We start from the raw sequence: 23,851 nt of genomic DNA on the forward strand, positions 1-23,851 counted from the left end.
TATCCGGAACCAGAGATGGCATTTCACCCGAGTGATACACGCTAGAGTCAGATTTTTGCCACACCGAGGATGCAAAAAACGAAGCACCGCACAAAGAGGAAAGCGCACTTCTTCTCAGTGTCGAATAGACAGCATTTGAGTGTGTGCTTGTGGTTAAAGTAGCTGGCGCGAGTGAAACACATTCTCTTCGCATGAATCGCTCACACGCGCTCTCGTCTAAATACACCCAAGTGACCGCGTGATGGTGAGCGAACACTTCTGTGAACTTCAATTAATAGAGAGTAGATCTGGCCTTGCTATGAAAAATTTGCAAGGAAAACCGAAAATTTTACGATAAATTGTTTTATTTTGCTGATTTTGCGTGTCCACGCTTCATCTACGAAAACCATACAGCAGAGTGCTCACCGGCGTGTACACCTCTGTGAAAGTATCTGTATCCACCTCAGAGAATTTATTAGCTAATGCTCTAGCACTTTGGTGCGATTCAGTCAGCCCGGTGGCAACAATAAGGCGCTCCAGCTAGTGCTATCGTAACCAACATCTCAGTCCTTCGGGGCCATCAAAACTAGCAAGTCAGTGAGAGCAAAGTAAACAAAATCAAGTAAAATACAACACTTCATTGATTGTGAAAGTCAGTATTACAATTTGGCAGCGCACGTTTCATAACGATATCACATTTATAATCAAACATAAAAAAATCAACTTTCACAGCTAAATATCACAGATATTTAGCAACAAAGAACTTATATACTTCTTCGTTGTTTTCGTCTTTGCGGAAAAGATGATGGTCATGAGAACATGGTGGCCTAGCAGGGACTTGGATTCAGTGGAAGAGGTAAAAGGAAATAAACAAACGCACGCATGATGCGTGCACACTTTACACAACAGTGGTGTATAAATGTACAAGACCACAGGAGCTTCCATTAAAATCTAAGTTTGTGAAAATTGGCAAACAATCACTGAGAAAAATGAGTGAGATTCGTTTGAGCACAGAAAGAAATAATGAAATTTACACGACATGTAATTTGATAGCAACATGGAATAGACATGGGTTGAATCGATACTTTGATTGAAAACCACCATCGATGCAAAGCTAAATTGGATTGCATTAATTTGTCAATGAACAGAACTGTGTCTTTAAATTAACGTTTAGTTTTGCGATTAAATTATATTGAAACGTACAGAATTGTAAAGTAACTTTATATTTAATTGCCTGCTCCAAATATGTGCATGAAAATAGATATAAATTCACAAAATATTTTTATCTGTGAGAAAATATGACCACTATTTCCTGTGCCTCCGGAATCGGAATCTGGAATAGCCGAAATTAGTTTGTTTGGCCTTCTATTGATAATGACTATCGAATGGAGTAGTTTTGTGGTGAATTTACCATATTTTCTTCGCTTTTTGTCTAGTTTCTAGGTGATGGTATAAAAGTTTTTACACACTTTACCCTATAAATCCGGAACCAGAAGTCGGCTCAAAATGAAATTCTGTAGTTTTGTATGAGCCCATAAGGCCACACAAAACTTCACCAAAGTGAGAAAATGATTTTAAATTGGAATTTTTTCACTAATCACCTTATAATCCCGGAATGTCGAATACAGATGAAATTTCGAAGTTTTGTGAAGGACCATAAAACCATTCATTTGAATTTAAGTTTGTGGAAATCGGTCATGCCATCTCTGAGAAAAATTAGTATACATATTTTGATTTTTTTGCACATTTTACCCTATAACTCCAGAAGCAGAAGTCAGATCCAAATGGAATTTTGTATGGGATCATAAAAACTTTCAATTAATTCTAAATTGGTGAAAATCGGTCCAGCCATCTCCGAGAAAAGTTAGTGCAAAAAAACGTCACACAGTCATTTTGCGTATTCGACGAACTGAATCGAATGGTATATGACAAACGGACCTCCGGGCCTCGGTTCAAAAGTCGGTTTTCACACTGATTACATAACCTTTCTATACGAGAAAGGCAAAAACAGTAACAAATATATAAAGTACTGGAACAGGTACACAAGGTACTGTAACAGCTACAAAAAATCATAAGCATGCACAGAAAGTACAGTAACAACTGCAGAAAATACATAAATAAGTACAGAAAAAAGTGTAAAGTTTAAAAGCCAATGTCAAATCTTATCGATGCAACAATTTTGACTGACGAATTCAAAGGAGAACAAGTTTCTATTCCACGCATTCCACTGATCCGTTCGCTTTGAAGTTTTTTGCATGGACAATTCGATAGTCTCACGACAAAAGGGCCTAGCTGCAAATGAGAGCCTCTCTTTCTTTACTTTCTCTTTTGATTATTACGGAGCCATTATTGCAAGTTTCCAATATAAATCGAAAGCTTGTAGTTTTACCTTGAAAATTTTTCGAAGAGTTAAGCGTAAAATATAAAATCAGTTCGGTATATCGTGAAAGAAAAAGTAAACAAAGAGAAACTGTCATTTGCAGTTAGGCGCTTTTGTCGTGGGACGGTCGAATTGTATGTTGCCTGTACGCGTGTCGGCAAACCATCCATTTTATATATTTTCACCAAAAATTAAAAAGAAAACGTTTATCGTAGGGCAACTTTTGCCAACCATATCTTATGGCGTTTTCGTTTTTAATTTGCACTACACCGGTGCAGTGCTACACTGAGGCATGAATAAACGAACAAAAAAGACGAAAACATAAACAGTAACCATTGACTACAATTAACGATTCCATTGCACAGAGCTACACCAAACTTTTGATGAGTGCTACACCAGTGGTGTCGGTGCAGAAAAAGTGTAGCACTGGTGTAGTGCAATTGGTAAAAACGAACGGTTTAGGTGCAGCTTTCACTACACCGGTGTAGTGCAATTTAATAACGAAAACGACATTAGAGGATTGTAATACCTTTTTTTCAATAATCATTAAAATTGATAGAATGAATTCAGAAAATCAAATATTATTGTGCTAGAGTCCGCTAGTATAGTGGTTTTCAGCTGGACATAGAATGCGACGGAATCGTCGCAGGATTGCGAAATTGAACAATCCAATCAGCGTGGTCACCACGAGATAGCGTTATGGTGATTGTTTTGACATATCCCATGTATTTAGAAAAATTTTTGACAAATTTTTCAATTTACTTGAGTTTGAAAGAACGCAGATGGCAAAACCTTGCTAATATGGGTAAGAAAAACGATTGTTCACGTGTTGTCATCAAACATATGATTTCAAATTGTCCTATATTCGTGACAATCGCGGATGAAATTTGAAATTTTCAGTTCACATACAGATTTTATTTAGATGATAAAACATGAGTAAATTGACTAGTCATAAAACTTTTGATCATAATTTATCAATTAATCTCAAAATCCAACCTAAAAAACAAAGAATATCCCAGATATAAAAACAGTACCCAACCTCACTTCTTCGAATTTGGTATTTCATGTTACGATTTCTCCATAAATATCAATCAAACATACCACGGAAAGTTACTGAATCATTAATGATCGATTTTTTTACCAAATTTTCACACGTTTTTGTATGTTAGTATTCGATTCATAAGAAAAATAAATAAAAACCCTGCATTTTGTTCGAATCTTCAAGCGAAATCTGAAAATTATCACCATCGCTTAGTTCAAAGCTCGCCACTCGGGCAGCGCAGCGATCGCAAAAGAGTTGGTTGGATTCTTCAATAATGAGCGTCAGAACCACTGATGCCAAGTTTGCAGATTGGTATGTAAATTTGCAATTTCGTTTGTTAGTAGACTTTGCAATTAAGCCGACTTTTTTGCAGATTTTCGAAATTTTTATAAACAATCGTCCATTTTAATGACTTTTGCTATTACTGTAGGGGTTTCGTTTGGTTTTTTCGTCATACTTCTAAATATTGAGGTCGCATAGGACCATTTCTAATACGCAGACGCCTAAAATTTCACCTGGCATCGCTGCCAGAAAATTGGACAGTTGTTTTAACCCCTTCGCTGTCTGTTGTATTGAAAGTAACTAGCATCGGCTGTTGGGTTGAGGCCAATTGTATTTTCTACTGGTAAAATTCCTTAGCGACAATTGTTATTTCATTGTTCATCGAAAGCATCAACAAATGTCTATCTGTCAAAGATGACCAACTTTTTAGAGTAGACAAATAGCACAATCGATTAAAGCACGAGGTTTTGAAAACCAAGGCGTCGATTAATACAAAATATAAATGGGGAAAAGGGAACATACTAAGCGCAAAATAACCATTATGTACGATTCAGACGATCCGTCTTCTTTTGTCACAGTCAATCTCCGTCACCGGCACCGTCAACATTAATTGCATGCATTCTTATGGAGCCATTCACACGTAACGTCACCGTCACGGAACGTCTTGACAGACGGAGCGTGTGAACGTTCCGGTAAAAAAAAGTATTACACTAATTTTGACGGAAGCTGAAGTTCCGGTGACGGTGACGGAAGGAGGCGGATCGTCTGAATCGTACATTATGTGAAATAGCACACGCTTAAAAAATCCGTGCAAGTTTTAGCCGTAATCTGCCACATACGCATTATCAATATGAATTCATTATGACTGAAGTTTTCTTAATAGTAAATAAAAAATTAGTCATTGTAACGGTCAATTCAAATTTTTTTTTTTCTGGCTTGTGGTATCGAAGGGGTTGAATCGATGCGAATGACAGTTTCGCTATCTTTGCGGCATTTTGTCGCTATCTTATCGCATCGCAATCTTTTCTAGCCGACAGTGAAAATCACTATAATCAGTATAAAAATAAAATAAATTTATTTTGTTTGCAATTTGTGAGCTGTCAGTTGCTCATAAATGCATCCGTACGGTAAATACTGACATTCTCTCCAGTAATGATTTCATGCTTTCATTGCTCCCACTATCGCGCGACCTCCGGCCATGCAGTTAAACGTTATATATACTTTTAGCCCGTCTAGTAATAGGGAATGGTTTGACATAACAATGTCATCTTTCATACATGCAGGACGATAATGCCTATTTAGTAATAAGCTGAGCGTTGCAGAATACAGACGGATCAGAAACAAAAGTGAGAATAAAATTCCTAAGAAGTGTTTGTGGATAACATTCCTGCTGATAATACAGAAAATTTGTGGATTCGGTATATCATTTTATGACCATCGACGGTGACAGCTTAGCAGGTCCAGTGAATGTGAATTAGTGGTTGCTGAGATAAAAGAGCGAAAAGGTTACGCAAAATTTGAACCTGTCATCATTAGGAGATCGGGGCATTAGAATATTTGAAATAGTTTAGTTACTACAAGAGTAATCGATCGAACTATCAAGCAATATATTGTTACTTGTTAGCTAAAAGAACGGGAGAGGGTTCTAAATCGGATATATTTTTGGTGCACAAGGATAAAACAGTCTGCGGTAAGATGAAGGTACTGACCTTGGAGGAAATCCTGAACCTATGCGGCATGATTGCCTACTGCCAGGAGGTATGTAATGTATCGAATATTTTTCAGCGGAATTCCTTGAAAAAAAAACTGCAGATCCTTCGGAAACAATTCCTGAAGTTTTTTCCGTTCGGTTAGGCATGCTAAATTTCATTCCGAATTGATGACGTCTCTAACCTTCATAGACCTTCATGGGGTTACCAGAGTCAAGCTCCGGTCCGAGAACACACTCAGAGTGTGTGTAGGATAAGAGCACATATAGTCTGGTTACCGCGAATACCGGAACCGTACATGGGGAGATTGTTTTGACAGTTCCACCTTGCTGCAGCTGGAGCGGCGAGCTCGGATACAACCAACACACAAAGGCGCGCGCGCGAATTTGGCACTGTATTTGGACGTATTGCTTACGTACACTCTGTGAAGCGGACACGTGCAAAATAAACAAGCTACCCGATGACGGTGTTTGTGTTGATCGTGTAACCCTCTCATAACTGAGATAATGTTTTTTTTTTGAGTTCATGTATTAAAACAAAAACCGGATTACGCTAGGAATAAATTTGAATGTATGAAAAATAAAGATTATTCTGATTAGCTGAATAAACTTCGGGGTATTCAAATGTTTTCAGGGAATGTTCAAGTATTGTATAAACTCTCAATATTGACACTATTTGATTCAAAATAAAATACAATGCATTCTAAAACTTTTCGATTGTTTAGCTCCATTTAATGCCCTGACGATTTACTTCTTCATTTATAGTCGGCACGCTAATTCTTTTTGGTGACTCCATGATTCGCAGACATTCATATTGTCGTGACTAAGCTAATAATTTCAGCATATATACATAGCGTAATAGTATCACAAACACGAGACCTCTTCCAGATGGAAGAAGAATCAATCTTCCAAAAATTGAATTATCAAGCGAGTCTCGTGCCCATGGTTATAAAAGTCAATTAAAGTTCATCTCGTCGTACAAGACGATTTATTTAGAAGGTAGTGATTGAAAAATATGAGCTCGTTTTTTTTAGCATCCGTTGCATGTGTTGTGCTAAAGTAGTGATATATTCATAATGCCACCACCTCTGCTTATTCGGACAGCATACAAATAAATTCCCAAATGAAATATTAAATATTACACTTCAAATATATAATCTACCGAATTTATCCTCTGAAGTTTTAACGCATCTGAACGTGACGCAAATTTAAAAAGAAAACGTGAAAATAGATCCATTTTTGTTCTGCATGTTTTGTTTACAGTATGCTATTTCCATTGAAGTGCAGTACTTGCACTCCATCTGATAAGACTGATGACCATGGCAGCGCGTTGTTTACTGCACCGAACCACACCAGAGCTGTTTTGTTTTGTGGTAGTGCGAAGGAAAACTGACATGATGAAATATTTTCTTATGTTTATGGCTGTGCGTCACTGTTGCTAATCAGAACGCTTGATCTTATGCTACCATGCTGTAGATTTTCGTCATGTTGTAGCTGTTATTTTGAATGTTACTTGTTTTGTAGCTTCGATTTGTGATTAGAATAAAACGACCTAAAATACGAAATGTAAACAAAACAAATTAGTCCTGGGAATATGTCGGATGGGCAAAAGCTCCCATTTAAGTACAGAAAAGATATGTTCAACTGCTTTCGCTGTGTGTGCGCTGCAAAATGATTGTCATGTCTTGTGGAGCTATCTGATCGTTTTTCAAGCAATGCTTAATTCGAAAGTCCCACGACGAAAGGGTCTAACTGCAAATGAGAACCTCTCTTTGTTTACTTTTTCTTTTGATTATTACGGAGCCATTACAGTAATTTCTTGAAAATTTCCAATAGTCCCGCCTTGAAAGTTTCGGATAGTTCCGGATCGGCCGTCCCGGCATAGTGCGAATAGACTTTAGGCGTCAAATATAACATCAATCCGGTAAATCGTCAAAGATAAATTAAAAGAGAAAGTGCCATTTGCAGTTAGACCCTTTTGTCGTGAGACTATAGAATTCGATTCCATCATTTCTCGATCACATCAGAAAAGGTGCCAAGTACAAAAGACACTTTTCCTTCGTTTACTTTCTCTTTCAATTATTCCGGCATATTCCAGTGAATTCTAATAAATTCTAAAGTGCAGGACGAAAGTAGATGGTTTTAGTTATTATTCTACGTGAAGTATCAGATGGAAGGATTGCCAATTGGACTGTAATAATCAAATGAGAAAGTAAAACAAACAGAAACTGTCATTTGCACGTGGACCTTTTCGAATGTTTGTCTTCATTTGTTTTTGGGCGCGTTCAGCATTTACACTTTCCCTGGTTTAAAATACTAGTAATACAAGACATTGCACCATCGCACTGTATGTTATCGTTCTTTTTCCGAAGTGAATATGCTTAGAATTTGATGTCAATGGTTATCTTGGGTCATCCCAAAATTTTCTACAATCAGAATAACTATATTTCCCGTCATAACCCGGTGCAAAATAACCCTTAGTTTTAGTTTTCAGTTCGGGTTTACATCTCATCCAAGTCAGTTGATAAAACAAAACCGCTTACGTTGGGGACAGAAGAAACCAAGTACAGTATTGTGTAGTGAACAATAGACCTCGAAAATGAGTGAACCAAACGAACAAAAGCTACTGCCGGTACGAAAGAATACAATTGTTGTTTACTTCAGGCAGTGCAAAATTCGACCTTCGATACGAGAACTTTAAGGTTTGCTTAAGGAGCAAATGCATCTTGACATTAAACGTGTGCATTTACTTCAATGCAATAAGACCAATAATGTTGTTTATATCCAGTTCTATAAAGAGTTGGATGAAAATATCAAGTACAACATTCCAGTATATATGGAAGATAGTGCTATAGAAGTGCGTGTGCATGATCTTCCCTCAAGCGTCATCGATCCTTATATTCGCCATACCATGTCCCAATACGGAGAGATTCTCTCTATCGAAAAAGAAAAGTGGAAGACTTTTTCCCCGGTATTCTGAATGGCGTACGATTGTTACGCATGCGCTTGAGGAGGCCTATACCTTCTTATGTGACATTCGGTCAGGATACAAGAATACCGTGCAAATCACTTGTTACCTATGACAATCAGATGGCCACATGTCAATATTGCCAAAAAGCTTTTCACTACGGTAAACAATGTGATAAACCGGACAAGGAGACAACTATACCAAAGGACAACGGTGCTTCCTTCACATCAACCCCAAGCAACCCCAGTACACCTGTGACAGTCACCAACAACAGGGAAGTATCCCCTTCAACGAAACCATCCAACGTAACCCCTATAGAACAAAGTACACCAGCTGCAGTTAACAGTTTACCATCCAACCAACCAGCAACTGCAAACAATGTACAACAAGGCGCATCTACAGCAACTAGCAACGAAATCAACAACAATACCACGGCAATGGATGACGAGACGAATCACGAACAAACTGCCCCTCAATCCTCGCAGGAGGAAAATGGAAGCTCCTGTCCCCCTAGAAAAAGGGCGACAACGAGATCCAATACAAAAAAATTATCTAAAAACTCAGCTAAATCGGCCACGTAAAGCTTGTACGCAAATAGGCCTGAATAAAATATCTTTTGAATAAAAAAAAACCCTTAGTTTTATGTCGAGAATTTTCCTTCACCGTTGATCGCCTTCTGTCTTATCCTTTTATTATATATTGTTCACTTTGACCCGGTTTTAACCTAATTGTGGTCATTCGCCGAAATCTGCTGTTTATCATTCAACTCATGAGGAACCCATTTTCCCACTATCTAAATCTGTTCCATGACATATAGACGTGGTGATTAACATTCAACTTCTCCGCCATTTGCTTTTGAGTTTGGGTATTGTCTTGGTGCAACAATCCTTGCAATTCGACTTCTTCATTTTTTTTTAGTTGACCTGTGCGTTCTTTGTCTTTCACTCTGAAATCGTTATTTTTGAAACGTTTAAACCAACTTCAAATATATCACTAACTTATGAGAGTGCAGTGCAGAAATGTACAAATTTAGGTAATTCATTCTTAAAAGTTGCGACTTCAACTTTTCATCCTTGTATAGATTTGCACCATGTGCATTCGTGTTTTGGTGTTTGGTTTAGTCTCATATATAGACTAACTGACGCGCACGGTCTATTATTTGTTGTTTGTTTACCACATACACACTTTACAAGCAATTCCCGGAGGGCCGAGTATCATATACCATTCGACTCAGTTGCATGTATGTGTATATGTGACAAATAATTTCACTCAATTTTCTCAGAGATGACTGAACCGATTTTCTTAAACTCAGATTCAAATGAAAAGTCTTATGGTCCCATAGACTGATTCAGTTTTATCTCTATCCGACTTCCGGTTCCAAAATTATAGGGTGATATGCACCAAAAAAAGGAAAATATAGTCAAACACGTTTCTCAGAGATGGCTGACCCGATTTTCACAAACAAATGAAAAGTCTAATGAACCCATATAATTTTTCTGAATTTCATTTGAATCCGACTATATTGTGCCTTTAAAAACACGTGATATACTGTGCGCCTAAGTGTGCCACTCTGTGCGGTACGGAAGAAAAAAATATAATCGGGTTTTATCCGTTCGCAGCGTGCTTTGTTCAATTTTGTATAGCGTGCAGGGTTGCTATATTTAAATCTATATTCTTCAGGTGAAAAATATGAAAATTTGTGAATCTTTTATTCAATTTGTACCTAATTGTTAGTGTTATTACAAAATCATGATAACGATGCTTTTCTATAAAAGTACACTTATTGCCTTTCTCATATAGGTAGTTTATGCAATCATTTGAAAAATTGACTAGTGAAAATTGGCTCGGATGGCTAAGTGTTTTATATCATTCGACACAGTTCATCGAGCCGTGTGTGTATGTATGTATGTGTGTAGGTGTAAAATAATGTCATAAAATTAAAAATCGTTGTGTTTAGTTTTCATGAAATTAGTTTTAATGACCGTCGATTTAAATGAATTGTCATTAAAATTTTGGAACGAATCGAAGATAGAAATTGTATGAAACCTTGAAATTAAATCTAAACGTGTGACAATCGATTAATTCCATCTCATGATTCCATGAGATGTAAAAGTGAGTTCCTCTTTGAGGTTTCTATCATTATTTATAGTACTTCCAGGTACTTCCAAGAAAGGGTATTCAGAGACCAGCATAATCAAATATAGTTCGTGTACCCATGAATTAGTATGATGAATAAATTGAAATAGTTTTAAGCCCAACTTTGAAGATTTTTTGGTATGAAGATGACTATGACGGTTTGAATTTTAAAAACTCATTACCATGTAATTTCAAAATTGGAAGTCGGAATCGGATAAAATTCATCAATATGTATGGGATCATAAGATTATTTCAATTTGAATTACTGTTTATTATTGAATTCGTTTTTGCCTTCTTTGTGTTTCTATATTCCCGATACTTTCTGAACTAACACTCGGAAATCGGTGTAGCCGAATGTTAATTCGCCTAATTTCTTTAGATTAAAAATTTTTGAAAATCAGTATAGCCATCTTAGAGAAATCGTAGTGCGTTCCACATAAATTTTTTGGGGATCGAAAACCGAATACCGGTAAAAAGTTCAAAAACCGGGAATAAAAACCGAATACCTGAAATAAGTTTCGATTCGTCTTCCATTCTCAAACCCGATCAATTTATGTGAAACTTTTACACTAAGCACCCTATATCTGCTGAACTGGAAGTCAGATCTAATGAAAAAACAAGCAGTTTATACGAGACCTTAAGACCTTTTATAATATGAGACCTCGGTTCAGCCATCTACTAGCAAAATTAATGTCATTGTTTTAATTTCATCACATATAATTTCCTGTAGTTCCGGAACCAGAGGTCGGATCCAAATGAAATTCAGAAGCCTGATATGGGAGCATAGGACTGTTCATATGAGTCGAAGTTTGTAGAAATTAGTTATGCCAACGCAAGAAAAATTCCTGAAATTATTTTTCACACGAAAAATTTGCTTATCTCGACGAACTTCTTCGAATGGTATAAGGGTGTAAGAAGTGGCGTTCTTTCAGTAATTATTGTTGCAAGCAATTTAAATCAATATAGAAATGAAATTGTTTTGAATTTGAAAATACTGCATTCTCTCTAATAATATGCTCTGTTCGAACGATTATGTTGCCTAAAACGAACCGTGCTAAAATCGAAACGTCATGAAAAAGGGTGCTGTGCATAGTTTTTTAGGTGCCTAGTAACAATTGCATAAAACAGCATTGAAAATCGTGTTTTACTTTGCTCCGAAACGTTGCATTATCATCAAAAGCGTGAAACTCCTTCTACTGGAATAAGGTGAAAAGTCACTTACAAAAAATATTGATATATCCGTTAAAAGTAAACGGATTTTAACAATATATGGCTTTTTAGATAGCTATTACCGTACGGAATCTAAGTATTAAAACATTCTAATTTCAAGGTCAGATATTGTCAAAAAATTGAAAATTTTAACATAAAATTTCGTATTAACATTCGATCTCAAAACCATTCAACAGTGTTCTGGATGACGGGTAGACCTTTCATTTGCGACTAGTCTGATCAAAATCGGTCCAGTCAACTTTGATATCTCGACCTATTTGTTGACAACACACATACAAACACACTTACAGACACACACGGACATTTGCTCAGTTCGTCGAGCTGAATCGATTGGTATATTACAATCGGCCTTCTAAAGTTTCAACTACTCTAAAACAAGACTCACTCAATTTTCTCAGAGATGGTTTGACCAATTTCCACCAAATTTAGGCGAAAATTAATGTTCCTATAGTCTCATAGGTTGTCACATTTTTAATGTTTAATTTCATCCGGGCCCGACTTCCGGTTCCAGAACTATAAGGTGAAATGTGTTTAATATTTTAGTCATTTAATCGACGATGCAAAATAAATAAAAAGTCTTATTAACTTGACATAACTGTTTAAAAAAGGAAAAGGTTATGTTAGTTCACACCCAAAGAAAATTCCTTATTTTATTCAGGAAAAAAAATTCTTGACGGAATCTTCTAGTGATATTTTTGAAAATATTAGTAATGTGATAAAGGCATCATTACACCATTAGGTGGATTAAGAAAAGTTTTCCATGAACAAGTTACATGTGCTACTTGGGTTGCCAACACAAACACTGCATTGTCCCGTTCACTGTATGGCGTGCCGGCTCATTTTGTTGAAACAAATGGCTTGTCATACTGACAAAATAGCAAATGAAACTTATTGAAATTTCGAGGTTTTCTACAATTATTTTAGAATGGTTATTTATGTTAGATATGTTCAGAGATATTTTTAAATATATTGAAATTGGTTATGCAAACTTATCAACCAAAAAAATCACTGTAGAACAGCTTTAAGTACATCTAAACAAATTGTGCAGTAAATCACCAACTTGTTCATTTTTCACTAGCAGTTATAGAAGTTCTGCAAAAAAAAATCACATCGTCATGTAAAACGGGAGTAACAATAATAATTGTGCAACTTATCCAAAATTTTCCAAACGGCTGTCATAATTGTATCGGAAATAATATACGTCGAAATTGCTATAAATCTCTTGTGGAAGAAAAATTAGCGAAATGATGCTCTCTGTAAGCCAAAAAATGATAAGTCGAATAGAGAACCTTGCTGTAAAAAATAGTCTGCTTAGTTTTGGCTGCCTCATGAATTTTTAGGTCAGTGTGTGCAGTTTTCTTCAGATATGATAGATGAAATGAAGAAATGATAGAAAATTCAAAACTTGCAAAAAGTTGAGATTTATCTATTTAAAATGAACGCAAAACTGGCAGACACGAGAATATTATCATAAAAGATGCAGAAATACAGCATTACATACGCAATGAAAACAAAAATCAATCAGATAACTTGTATTCGGTTTTCATTTCGCGAAAAACCCTTTTAAAGATATTGAACGAAAAGTTAAGTTAATCATAGTTACTCTCGTAGTTATATATTACCGCTTGAGCAACTTGTTTTTTTAGCTACAGCACATGTGCTTACCAAAATAATACCTACAGTGCGTATCACAAAATTCGGGCCTGCTAAGATGAATGACTATACTTTACTGTTGCTTAATTCAACTAGTAGATTTATTCTAATAAAAAAGAAAACGCAGAGCATTTCTTTCCAAAATGGTAACATGTTAATGTTTACTTCTAACTAGATAATACAGGGTGATTTTTTAAGAGCTTGAGAACTTTTTTAAACAATAAAACGCATAAAATTTGCAAAATCTCATCGGTTCTTTATTTTAAACGTTAGATTGGTACATGACATTTACTTTTTGAAGATAATTTCATTTAAATGTTGACCGCGGCTGCGTCTTAGGTGGTCCATTCGGAAAGTCCAATTTTGGGCAACTTTTTCGAGCATTTCGGCCGGAATAGCCCGAATTTCTTCGGAAATGTTGTCTTCCAAAGCTGGAATAGTTACTGGCTTATTTCTGTAGACTTTAGACTTGACGTAGCCCCACAAAAAATAGTCTAAAGGCGTCAAATCGCATGATCTTGGTGGCCAACTTACCGGTCCATTTCTTGAGATGAATTGTTCTCCGAAGTTTTCCCTCAAAATGGCCATAGAATCGCGAGCTGTGTGGCATGTAGCGCCATCTTGTTGAAACCACATGTCAACCAAGTTCAGTTCTTCCATTTTTGGCAACAAAAAGTTTGTTAGCATCGAACGATAGCGATCGCCATTCACTGTAACGTTGCGTCCAACAGCATCTTTGAAAAAATACGGTCCAATGATTCCACCAGCGTACAAACCACACCAAACAGTGCATTTTTCGGGATGCATGGGCAGTTCTTGAACGGCTTCTGGTTGCTCTTCACTCCAAATGCGGCAATTTTGCTTATTTACGTAGCCATTCAACCAGAAATGAGCCTCATCGCTGAACAAAATTTGTCGATAAAAAAGCGGATTTTCCGAATGGACCACCTAAGACGCAGCCGCGGTCAACATTTAAATGAAATTATCTTCAAAAAGTAAATGTCATGTACCAATCTAACGTTTAAAATAAAGAACCGATGAGATTTTGCAAATTTTATGCGTTTTATTGTTTAAAAAAGTTCTCAAGCTCTTAAAAAATCACCCTGTATAAGTCATTGCGTTGGGTGAACCATTTTCTATGCAACTCACTGTTACCATCGATGCCTTATTGGAAAATATTCAGATTTCGAGATTTTTCAGGTTCAATGAAACATTAGTTTGATCAAAATCGAACGAATTTTTAAAATATTTGAATACACGTATTTTGAACACCATTCCGATGATTCTACACAGAAAGAAATAATGAAATTTACACGACATGTAAATCAGTATTGACATCGAATAGACATAGGTTGAATCGAATATTTCGTTGAAACCCATCATCGATGCAAAAAAAAATTGAATTGCATTGAATTTTAAATTAATAGAACTGTATCATTCAATTAACGCTTAGTTTTGTGATTAAATTGTATTGAAACGTACAGAATTGTGAAGCAATTTTATGTTTAATTGTCTGCTCCAAATATGTGCATGAAAATAGATTTAAAATTTATTTACAAAATATTTTTATCAGTGTAATTAAAAATAATAGACTGTTATTATCACAGAAATTGGTGTACAATCATAAAAACACGTTAATTCAAAGGCGAACAGATCAATTCTACACAGAAAGAAAAGATGAAACTTACACGACATGTAAACCGATAGTACTATGAAATAGACATCAGTTGAAACGAAAATCTGATTTAAAACCATGATTGATATAAAATTACACTAAAATTTATTTAGTTTTTCATTGAACAAGACTGTATATTCACAAACCGCTTCATTTTGTAATGTAAATTTCTATTCAATTGCCTGCTCCAAATATGTGCATGAAAATAAATGTAAAATCACAAAATATTTTTATCTGTGTACAATAACTAACATTATCATTTTTTCATGTACAGATAATTTTACAAGATCCATGTTTGTGTTAAGAGCAGTTGTATTGAAAACCAAATGTGAAACTTATTCATTATCAATTAAGTTTGCATGTTTTGGTAAACGTCATTCCATTTCTTGTATACATTAAGTAGTATTCACGTGTTTCACAACTGTTTTTTCCGCAGATTTTATGACTGCCTTTGTGATTGGATCGACGCATGAGTTTTGTAATAGTTTCACAATCGTTGTGAATAAATATTCGTAATAACGGAAGAACTTAAAGATATGTTGCATAACACTAGAATAGTAATATAAACTAACTTAATAAATTGCACAATAGGTAGAAATATACGGGACAGCAACTTAACACGCTACTTGGGTGAAGAAGTGTGCAAAGTTTCATCCAAATCAGATCAAGTCGATGATGATTTTGCTATCTTTTCTGCTGTTATTTTCTGGAATTGCTAACCAGTAATCATCTCCACACCACAACACAAAATTGGTTTGCAATATTACAGCAAAATTGTGTTGAAAATGTGTAGATCTTCTGAAGAAAACATCCTCGGGAGTAGTAGTCATGTCATAATCACATATCAGTAGGACATTTAATTAACATTTAACAATACAACAATACAACCTTCGCCAAACATAATTTTGTTTCCCCTGCGTTGTTGAATATTTATTCGTCAGAATTCAAACTTGATCTAAACTCATTTTTTTTCTATACTCAGAGGATAAAATTGCCACTCTCAGAGTAAGAAGACTCCCGTGAGCGAAATCGCACATACCGAATCCATAAATTTATGTACATTCCCAAGCGAAACCTTTGGGAAAACAGTTCGCATTTCCCACTGCACGGTTGTAAGTGGGACACGGTGCTCAATGTGTCTCGCTCGTTGTTGATATTAAATTATAGTGTTTTACTTTTTCCCTCCCATTCCCTGGGTATTCCGTCGTGTTGAATTAGTTATTGTGTTTCATTAACCGTAACCTCTGTAACCGTCAAACAGCTGGTTGAGCGCTTTGACATCGCACGTGAGTGTTGTTCACATTTTCAGTCGACCTTTTTGGATGTCTATGCTTAGTGTTGTTCAAGGTCGTAGTGATTTGTGCTAGTTTTCAAATCGCAGAAAATTTGTTTATATGTGCCTGCGTAAACTTCTTGGCAGTAAAGAGCAGCTAAAGTCACATTGAGTCTTTCAAATTGAAAACACCGGATGTTAATTGCTATTCCAAAAAGCCATGTCGAAGAAGGAAGTTGATCAGAAAGATGCATCGATCAAGTTGAAGGTATGGAGCCTACACAGTAGAAATGCTTTCCAAATGCACTTGTAGTAAGCCATTCATTTATTTCATATTGTATAGTCATAAACCATTATCGAAATATTCTACAAAATACAAAATTTCGATATCTGATATCATTGATATTTAATATTTTTAATATAAGTTTTATAATTCAAATCTATATAATTTTTATTCATTATATAAATCAAAACATCCTACCAATAGACCACTTCAGTTACCATAGGAGCTAACTTTGATGAAGATTTGATCAGATTATCGTAATGAGTCTAATCTCTCGCGCACTGTTGTGTAATATAATAATTACTAATCAATTTTTTGTCATATTCGCAGTACCATTTTGAAGTTTCTCTAATGCATGTTTATTCGAAGCCACTTGTGCGTATTGCTTCTCCCGTGGAAATAAAAGAAAAGCTGAAAAGATCTATATATAACATTGACATTGAACTTCTTACTACGCAAGTTTGTGGCACTGTTTCACCCGTTTCAAACATCTCAAATCGTGTGTTATTGAATTTGATTGTTAACGATCTTATGCCTACTATAAACTGTTAATATCACGTCATAGGTAATAGTTAATCATGAAGAGCACAATAACACAAAGTTCGAAGTTAAAGCTATCAGCTTAAACCTAACTTTTGATTTTCACATGTCATGCACGAAAAAATCGAGGCCGACCTTTGGTACGTGCATGTGTTTTACGTGTGTTTCCGAAAATATCCCAAACAAAAATCACTTGCCGCGAGCGTGATTTAGAAATTATGCGCGGGTGCGACACCAGACGGCCATTCGCTCCATCAGCTGATAGCTGAATCAAATGCGTCAGTATGGGAAGCACGACTTCACTTATTCACTAATCGACGCCGGGGAGTACTAAGCGAAGGATGGTGCTTGTTGCGAATGAACAGCTGTAATCGCGCTCAAACAATACTTATTTTACTAGAGAAGGAGAATTTGCAAAGCAATTACTCACTTTTAAATATATTAGTTTATACTTGAATTATAATTTAGTCTTCCATCGGTACACAGGCTAGTTAAAATTGCGATGTATGAGAGATCAAATGTAAGTTGCTGATAAAACAACTAGCTTTTATTTTTTGCCTTTTACATATAGGAATGGTGCAATTTTGTATAAAACTAGTTAATTCATCTAGTTGGCAGTTCTTGTTAGTCGGTGGGTATGTGAACCTACGTTGGGACCACTAGTTTCCAAAAGCACCGATAATAATTAAGAAAAACTCTAAAAACGAAACTCATTTCGATTTCTCAGTAACGGTTAAACCGATTATAACAGATCTTAATTCAAATTAGAGCTCTGATTGTCTTAAAAGATACTGAGCAATCTCATCCAAATGCTGGTACGGAAGGAGAAAACACCACCGCCTTTGCGAAACACAACCGAACTCATCGGCACCAAGCTCACATAAGCACGTGTTTTCAATCGTGTTGAAGAAACCAGAACGCCGGTGCAGACACAAATGTCTGTTGCCGGTGTTTGGTTTGGTTAGTCACGATGCTGCGGTTGAATAAAATCATAGCCACTTCGCGGTAGTGTGTTAGATGTTGCACATTACCAAATGATATTGAAATACTACACATATTTATATAGTTCAATATTGATATGTTGATTATTTCTTGCACTATATTAAGGAGCAAGACACTTTGCAAGCGTATGAGTTATGTCAACAATGTATGCGTAATAATCAATAAATCTTCCATATGGTTAAACAATAAATAAATCAGTTCATTCTGCTTCGAATAGCAATTCAAGAATTGCGAAAATCTTAGTCTAAAACTCTTCCGTTTATCTGAAAACTGCTCGAGAAAAATTATTTCAGTTTCAGCTTACTTCTGCTAACACATTTGATTGGCAACGAACACATATTAGTAATTCCGCAAAATTGGAACCTTAAATTTAACACGCGAAAGGCAATGGATATGGAAGGTTGTCGTAGAACCAATTATTTATCCGGAAAACTGCTTTTTTATACAGAAAATATTTAGTTTTGTTTATTTTGTGTAATGCGATCTAACACAAATGCATTGAATTCATAAAATATAAGTAATTTTCCATCAAACATAGGTGCAAAATAGATCAAAACTGATATTTCATTCTAAACGTCAGGCTTAATATTCGTTTGAGAATAAATTATTGCTAAAAAATATTGCTTTAAACTCAATCGTTCACGCCACTTTGATAAACTGGATGCACTGCGTATGTAAATACATAGATTTATGACATACGTACCAAATAATATGTACGTAATGCACAAATCATCAAAACAAGTAAACTTGGTTTACATTTGATCCTTAACACTGCCCTACTAAAGATACAATGTGCACCGTCCCACTTGATATGAATATATGCCCTATATTAATGTGTTTACGTGTAAGTCTACTCAAAGGCGAATGTCCGATTGAAGCTTTCGCACAGTCTTAAAAAAAATGTATTTAGGGTTGACGTAAATTCAAACATGTCGTAATTTTTTCGATGATGACACAATCTTACATTTTCTAACATGTAAAAATAAATTTTGTGTCTACATCGCTGTAAGCTTCAGCTAAAGTAACTGTGATGTCAATGATATGACTTATCTTTACATGCTTTCAATTGTAAATGTAAGTGAGTCACAACGCTCCTTTTATGTGCATCTGCAGAAATGTATTTTTTTAAATTTTTTATGTAAATGTTGTGGAATCATTGGTAGTGCTTCACATTGTATATTTTCACATTAGAAATAATGAATGAATTTCAATGGATTGAAGTTTTTTTTTGAAAAAAAAACATGCATTGGAATTTTATACTTCGCGATGTATATGAAATCGCAGCAGTAATATTAACAGTAAATAATATTTAGATGCGTACTGTGATTACAAATGTTTCTATTGATAATAATAACATATATGAAAATGCAATCGCATAGAATGTTTGATAATGCTATTTGAAAAATATTATTCCTTATTTTATTTAAATTGCATTTACAGCAGTAACAGTAGCACAGGTTTTCGAATCGAAAAGTTGCATGAGAGGTAAATGAAGTCTTTGTATCTATAATTTGAACATTTGAATGGAATAGTGTTTTCGCTGAACTTATTATATGCTTGTCAAAATGCTCAATCGTCATAAAAATCACGACAGAGATAAGTACGAAATTTTCTAAGCTGATTTTATAACTATTTGGACTTGTAAGCCTTTCTATTTGATGGTCGGAAAAACTGTCTTCGACTGTGACCATCGGAACTTGCATCGATTTCCAATGAAATGTTAATGAGCAAGGCATCATTACACCACTGGGTGGATTAAACCTGGTTTAATTGCTATCTGGTAATCAGTGGTACTTGATGCACATAATCACCGAATGAAAATCTATCCTTCACGTTGGAGATCGTTGGGCGGATAACTGAACCAATCTATGGCAAAATACATTCCACCAGTCAATGAAGGGATATCTTTTTAGTTCATCGTAAGCAATGGATATGTTATATGTGGTAGATGGAACAGCGTCGATTAGTTCACAGGTGCTGCAAGCTTACACAATCCTTTCAACAAACCTACTAGTTTATCACAAAATATTCTTTACATATAATGTTTAACGTATTGTATACGTTAATTGATGTCCAAACATTGGTTTGCATTTGATGGTGTATGATGCATGATGTGTTTCACTATCTCTCATTGTAGCAGGACTGCCGCCCATAACACGGAGCAATTCTTACACTACATAGCAAAAAATCGAGAGTTTTACAGGAGATAGAATTTCAATGGCTGTAAAGTAAAAATACATCCGAAAGCATAAAATATGTGTTGAATCAATTGTAAACAGATTTTATTTTTGACGACCTTCTATTTGAATCTAAGTTTATGAAAATCCTTTGAGCCGTGTCTTTGAGAAATCGATCTGAGTTCCGCTTTGGAGTACTGGACCACAATTTCCGATACTTACTGAAACTAATATAATTCTGTTTGTTTGACCATCAACTAACAAGTCTCTTAAATTAGAAACTTCCGAATGTTTTTTCTTTCATTGCACCGTCGCTCAAAATGACAGTGTGCCATTTTAAACACACTTTACCCTATGAAAGCATGATGAAATTTAAAAGCAACCTATGGGACTATGAGATTTTTACCTTTTTTTATTAATATAAAAAATAGATATAGAATTTGCTCAAACTTTAGAAATATTTTCCGCAGCCCGGAGGGCCGAATGTCATATACCAATCGATTCAGCTCGACGAACTGAGCAAATGCCCGTGTGTGTGTTTTCAACTAAGAGGTCGAGATCTCAGAGATGGCTGGACCGATTTTGATCAAACTAGTCGCAAATTAAAGGTCTCCCCGTCACCCTGAACGCTATTGAATGGTTCTGAGATAGGATGTTTACTTTTTGAGTTAGACGAAGTTTTATGTCAAAATTTTCAGTTTTTTGACAGTAACTGTCACAATTGACCTTGAAAACAGAATATATTTTCAGACTTAGATTCTGCACGGTAATACCTATCCAACAAGCCATAGATTGTTAAAATACGTCCATTTTTAACGGAGATATCGACATTTTTGTGTAAGCGACTTTTCTCCCTATTCCAGCAGTAAAAGTTTTAAGCGCTGTCCGGCAAAGAAATGCTTGGAAGCAACATAAAACACGATTTTTTATACTGTTACATACATTTGTTTCTAAGTACTCAAAAGACTGTGTACAGCATGATATTTTACCTCGGACCGATTTTAGCACGGTTCGTTTTTGGCAACATAATCGTTCGAATATGCCATATGTGAACCAGATGATGGCAGAATTTTCGAGTTGAAAGCAATTCCATAATTTTATTGATTTAATCTACTTACAGCAATAAATGCTAGAAGAACATAACAGCCATATACCACTCGAATCAGTTCGTCGAGATCAGCAAAGTGAAAAATTTAAAAAAAATTAATTAAAATTAGATCCAAATGAAACTCATAAAAATTGTATGAGGCCATAAGACCTTTCATTTGAATCTAAGAAGCTACTTTTGGGCCTTGCTCAAGTTAAAAGTTCAAATGGTTGTGACTTCTGGTTCCGCAGATATGATATGATGCTCAGTTTTCTCGAACATTTCATTCCTCGAATGATATCAATAATTTTAGGCTCGTTCGAGACTTAAATTGGAATGTAGGTCGATTTCGAAAATCATGTCAAGCTTCGGATATATAATCGCACCAGTGACGTAATCGTCAATTTTTTTTCTATCCGCAGAATTATTTCAGATAGTGACCAATGACCACGTTCAAATGTGTTAATGCTGATATGCTTGGTTTGAGAAATGTGGCCGAAGATGTGGTATAAAAGCTGAAGCATGATTTTGTGAACTACTCGAATCAATCTGAATTAATTGGTGTCAAAAATGAGCTCAAATTAGTGTCAGAAATTATCATAATAAATAGGCGATAAATATTTTAATAAGACCGTTTCCGAGGAAAGAGAAAGGTATTATCACACCACTAGGTTTAAGAAGATTTTTTTTTCTATCAGGTTCGGGTTTAAGAAATTAGTTGATGGGACTATCATTCGCTGACCAGTAGTTCGTTATCTTCGCAGATTAAAATGGGTCGATTCTTTTTCGTTTCAAAAGAAACGGATTATTTATCGATAAGCTCACAAATTGACAGGTAATAACCAACTTTTCGTTAACATCTCAAAAAAAACTTTTGATTTTTACTATTGCACATTTGACATTTTTGGGGCAACAAAAAATTAGAATGATTCTCTGATGATTTCCAGTTGCAGCTTTGGTAATTTTCACTAATCTGATTACATACTGGCCAATTCTCATGAAATATATTTCTTGGAAGAAAACAGAGCACGATTCGAACCGGCGTTCTCCCAATCACTAGTAGAGTGCTTTACCATTCCACTTTCGCGAAACTGTGTTGAATCACAGACACCCAACAGTTTCAAAGTTCCTTACGACATGAGATGCGTACGTGTTTTTGAACGTAACGTTGTAAACAGTTGATTTCTTGGAACTGATTATTAGTTGTAGGTGCCAAATGTCTGAGTACATCCCGACCAGCAGATCATAACAAAACTCTTTCAAAATTGTATCTCATGTTGATACTTATTTTTAATTTTTGTTGTTTTATTTACCTACGTTCTTATCAGAAATTGCTATTACTTGTTACAACTAGATTCCGTACTGTTGAAGGGAATGGACTGTACTGGAAATGAGAAAAACCGTAAACGTCAAAGCTATTAAATGTTATACGTCCCTTTATCAATGCGCCTCTCCGTTTCGATAATATTGGTTCGCCCTATCATTGATAATTCGGGAAACTGTTATCAGTTTTATTTTTCGCAAACCACGTACGTATTCTATACCAAAAATTGTTCGAGCGGCCGATATCAGTTGTGTTGTATTGAGACCAACGCGTTCGTTAGTCGTGGGTAGCGTTTGAGTGATACTGATTTTTGGAGTACACGAATCATCCTACTGAAATGCAAACATTTAGAACCGTACACCACTGTCATGACTTATTCACGAATCGAAGTTTAATTTCACGATTTTATTTTCAGAGCCCGTTGCATTTGAAGCGTGCGACTACAGATAAACTACGTGAAATCTTCAGTAAATATGCCACCCACGAGGTCAACGGAGAGCTTTTTATGACCGCTGAAGATTTCGTATGGAGCTTCCTAGGGCAATCGTACAACGAGGTGAGTCAACTTTTTCGCGTATAATTTTGTTGCAATGAATTGTTCTCGCTTCATCCTTATAGGCATCCGTTAAGCTGTTGGCCAGCATAGCAGATACTAGCAAAGATGGATTGATTTCATTTGCAGAGTTCCAGGCATTCGAAGGTTTACTCTGTGCCCCAGATGCCCTGTACAAAACCGCCTTTCAGTTATTCGACCGTAACGGAAATGGTTCGGTATCGTACACTGAGTTTGTCGACGTTTTCCAACAGACAGATCTGCACGCTAAAATACCTTTCAAACTGGACGGTCCATTCATACAGCTCTACTTCGGAAAGGACAGACAGCGGATGATTAGTTATGTCGAATTTGCCCAGTTTCTACATGACTTTCACGAGGAATGTGCGCTGGAAGCGTTTCGCATGAAAGACACTTCAGGATCTGGGTTTATCTCAGCTCTAGATTTCCAGGATATCATGGTAAACGTGAAAAAGCATTTACTAACAGCGGAGGTGAAGGATAACCTCGTTGCGGTATGTTTCGATACATCAACGATAAGCTTTGTTACAGTGTAGGT

At 35.7% G+C, this 23,851-nt stretch overlaps 1 protein-coding gene across 4 annotated transcripts in view; it reads left to right on the plus strand.

The window, feature by feature from the left end:
- Positions 1-4,905: 4,905 nt before the first annotated feature.
- LOC131425343 (calcium-binding mitochondrial carrier protein Aralar1) overlaps positions 4,906-23,851 on the plus strand; it is a 30,637-nt gene continuing 11,691 nt past the window's right edge. Inside the window, exons 1-3 of one of the 4 annotated variants that reach the window (XM_058587164.1) lie at positions 4,906-5,441; positions 23,155-23,295; positions 23,358-23,807. In XM_058587164.1, coding sequence (XP_058443147.1) covers positions 5,379-5,441; positions 23,155-23,295; positions 23,358-23,807 — 654 coding nt within the window. In that variant the 5' untranslated portion in view covers positions 4,906-5,378. Of the gene's footprint in view, positions 5,442-16,108; positions 16,595-19,809; positions 23,095-23,154; positions 23,296-23,357; positions 23,808-23,851 lie in introns of those variants that run through there. The other 3 variants (XM_058587161.1, XM_058587162.1, XM_058587163.1) reach the window with 3 other exon arrangements.

This window comes from Malaya genurostris, chromosome 1 (assembly GCF_030247185.1).
Source record: "Malaya genurostris strain Urasoe2022 chromosome 1, Malgen_1.1, whole genome shotgun sequence".
NCBI lineage: Eukaryota > Metazoa > Arthropoda > Insecta > Diptera > Culicidae > Malaya > Malaya genurostris.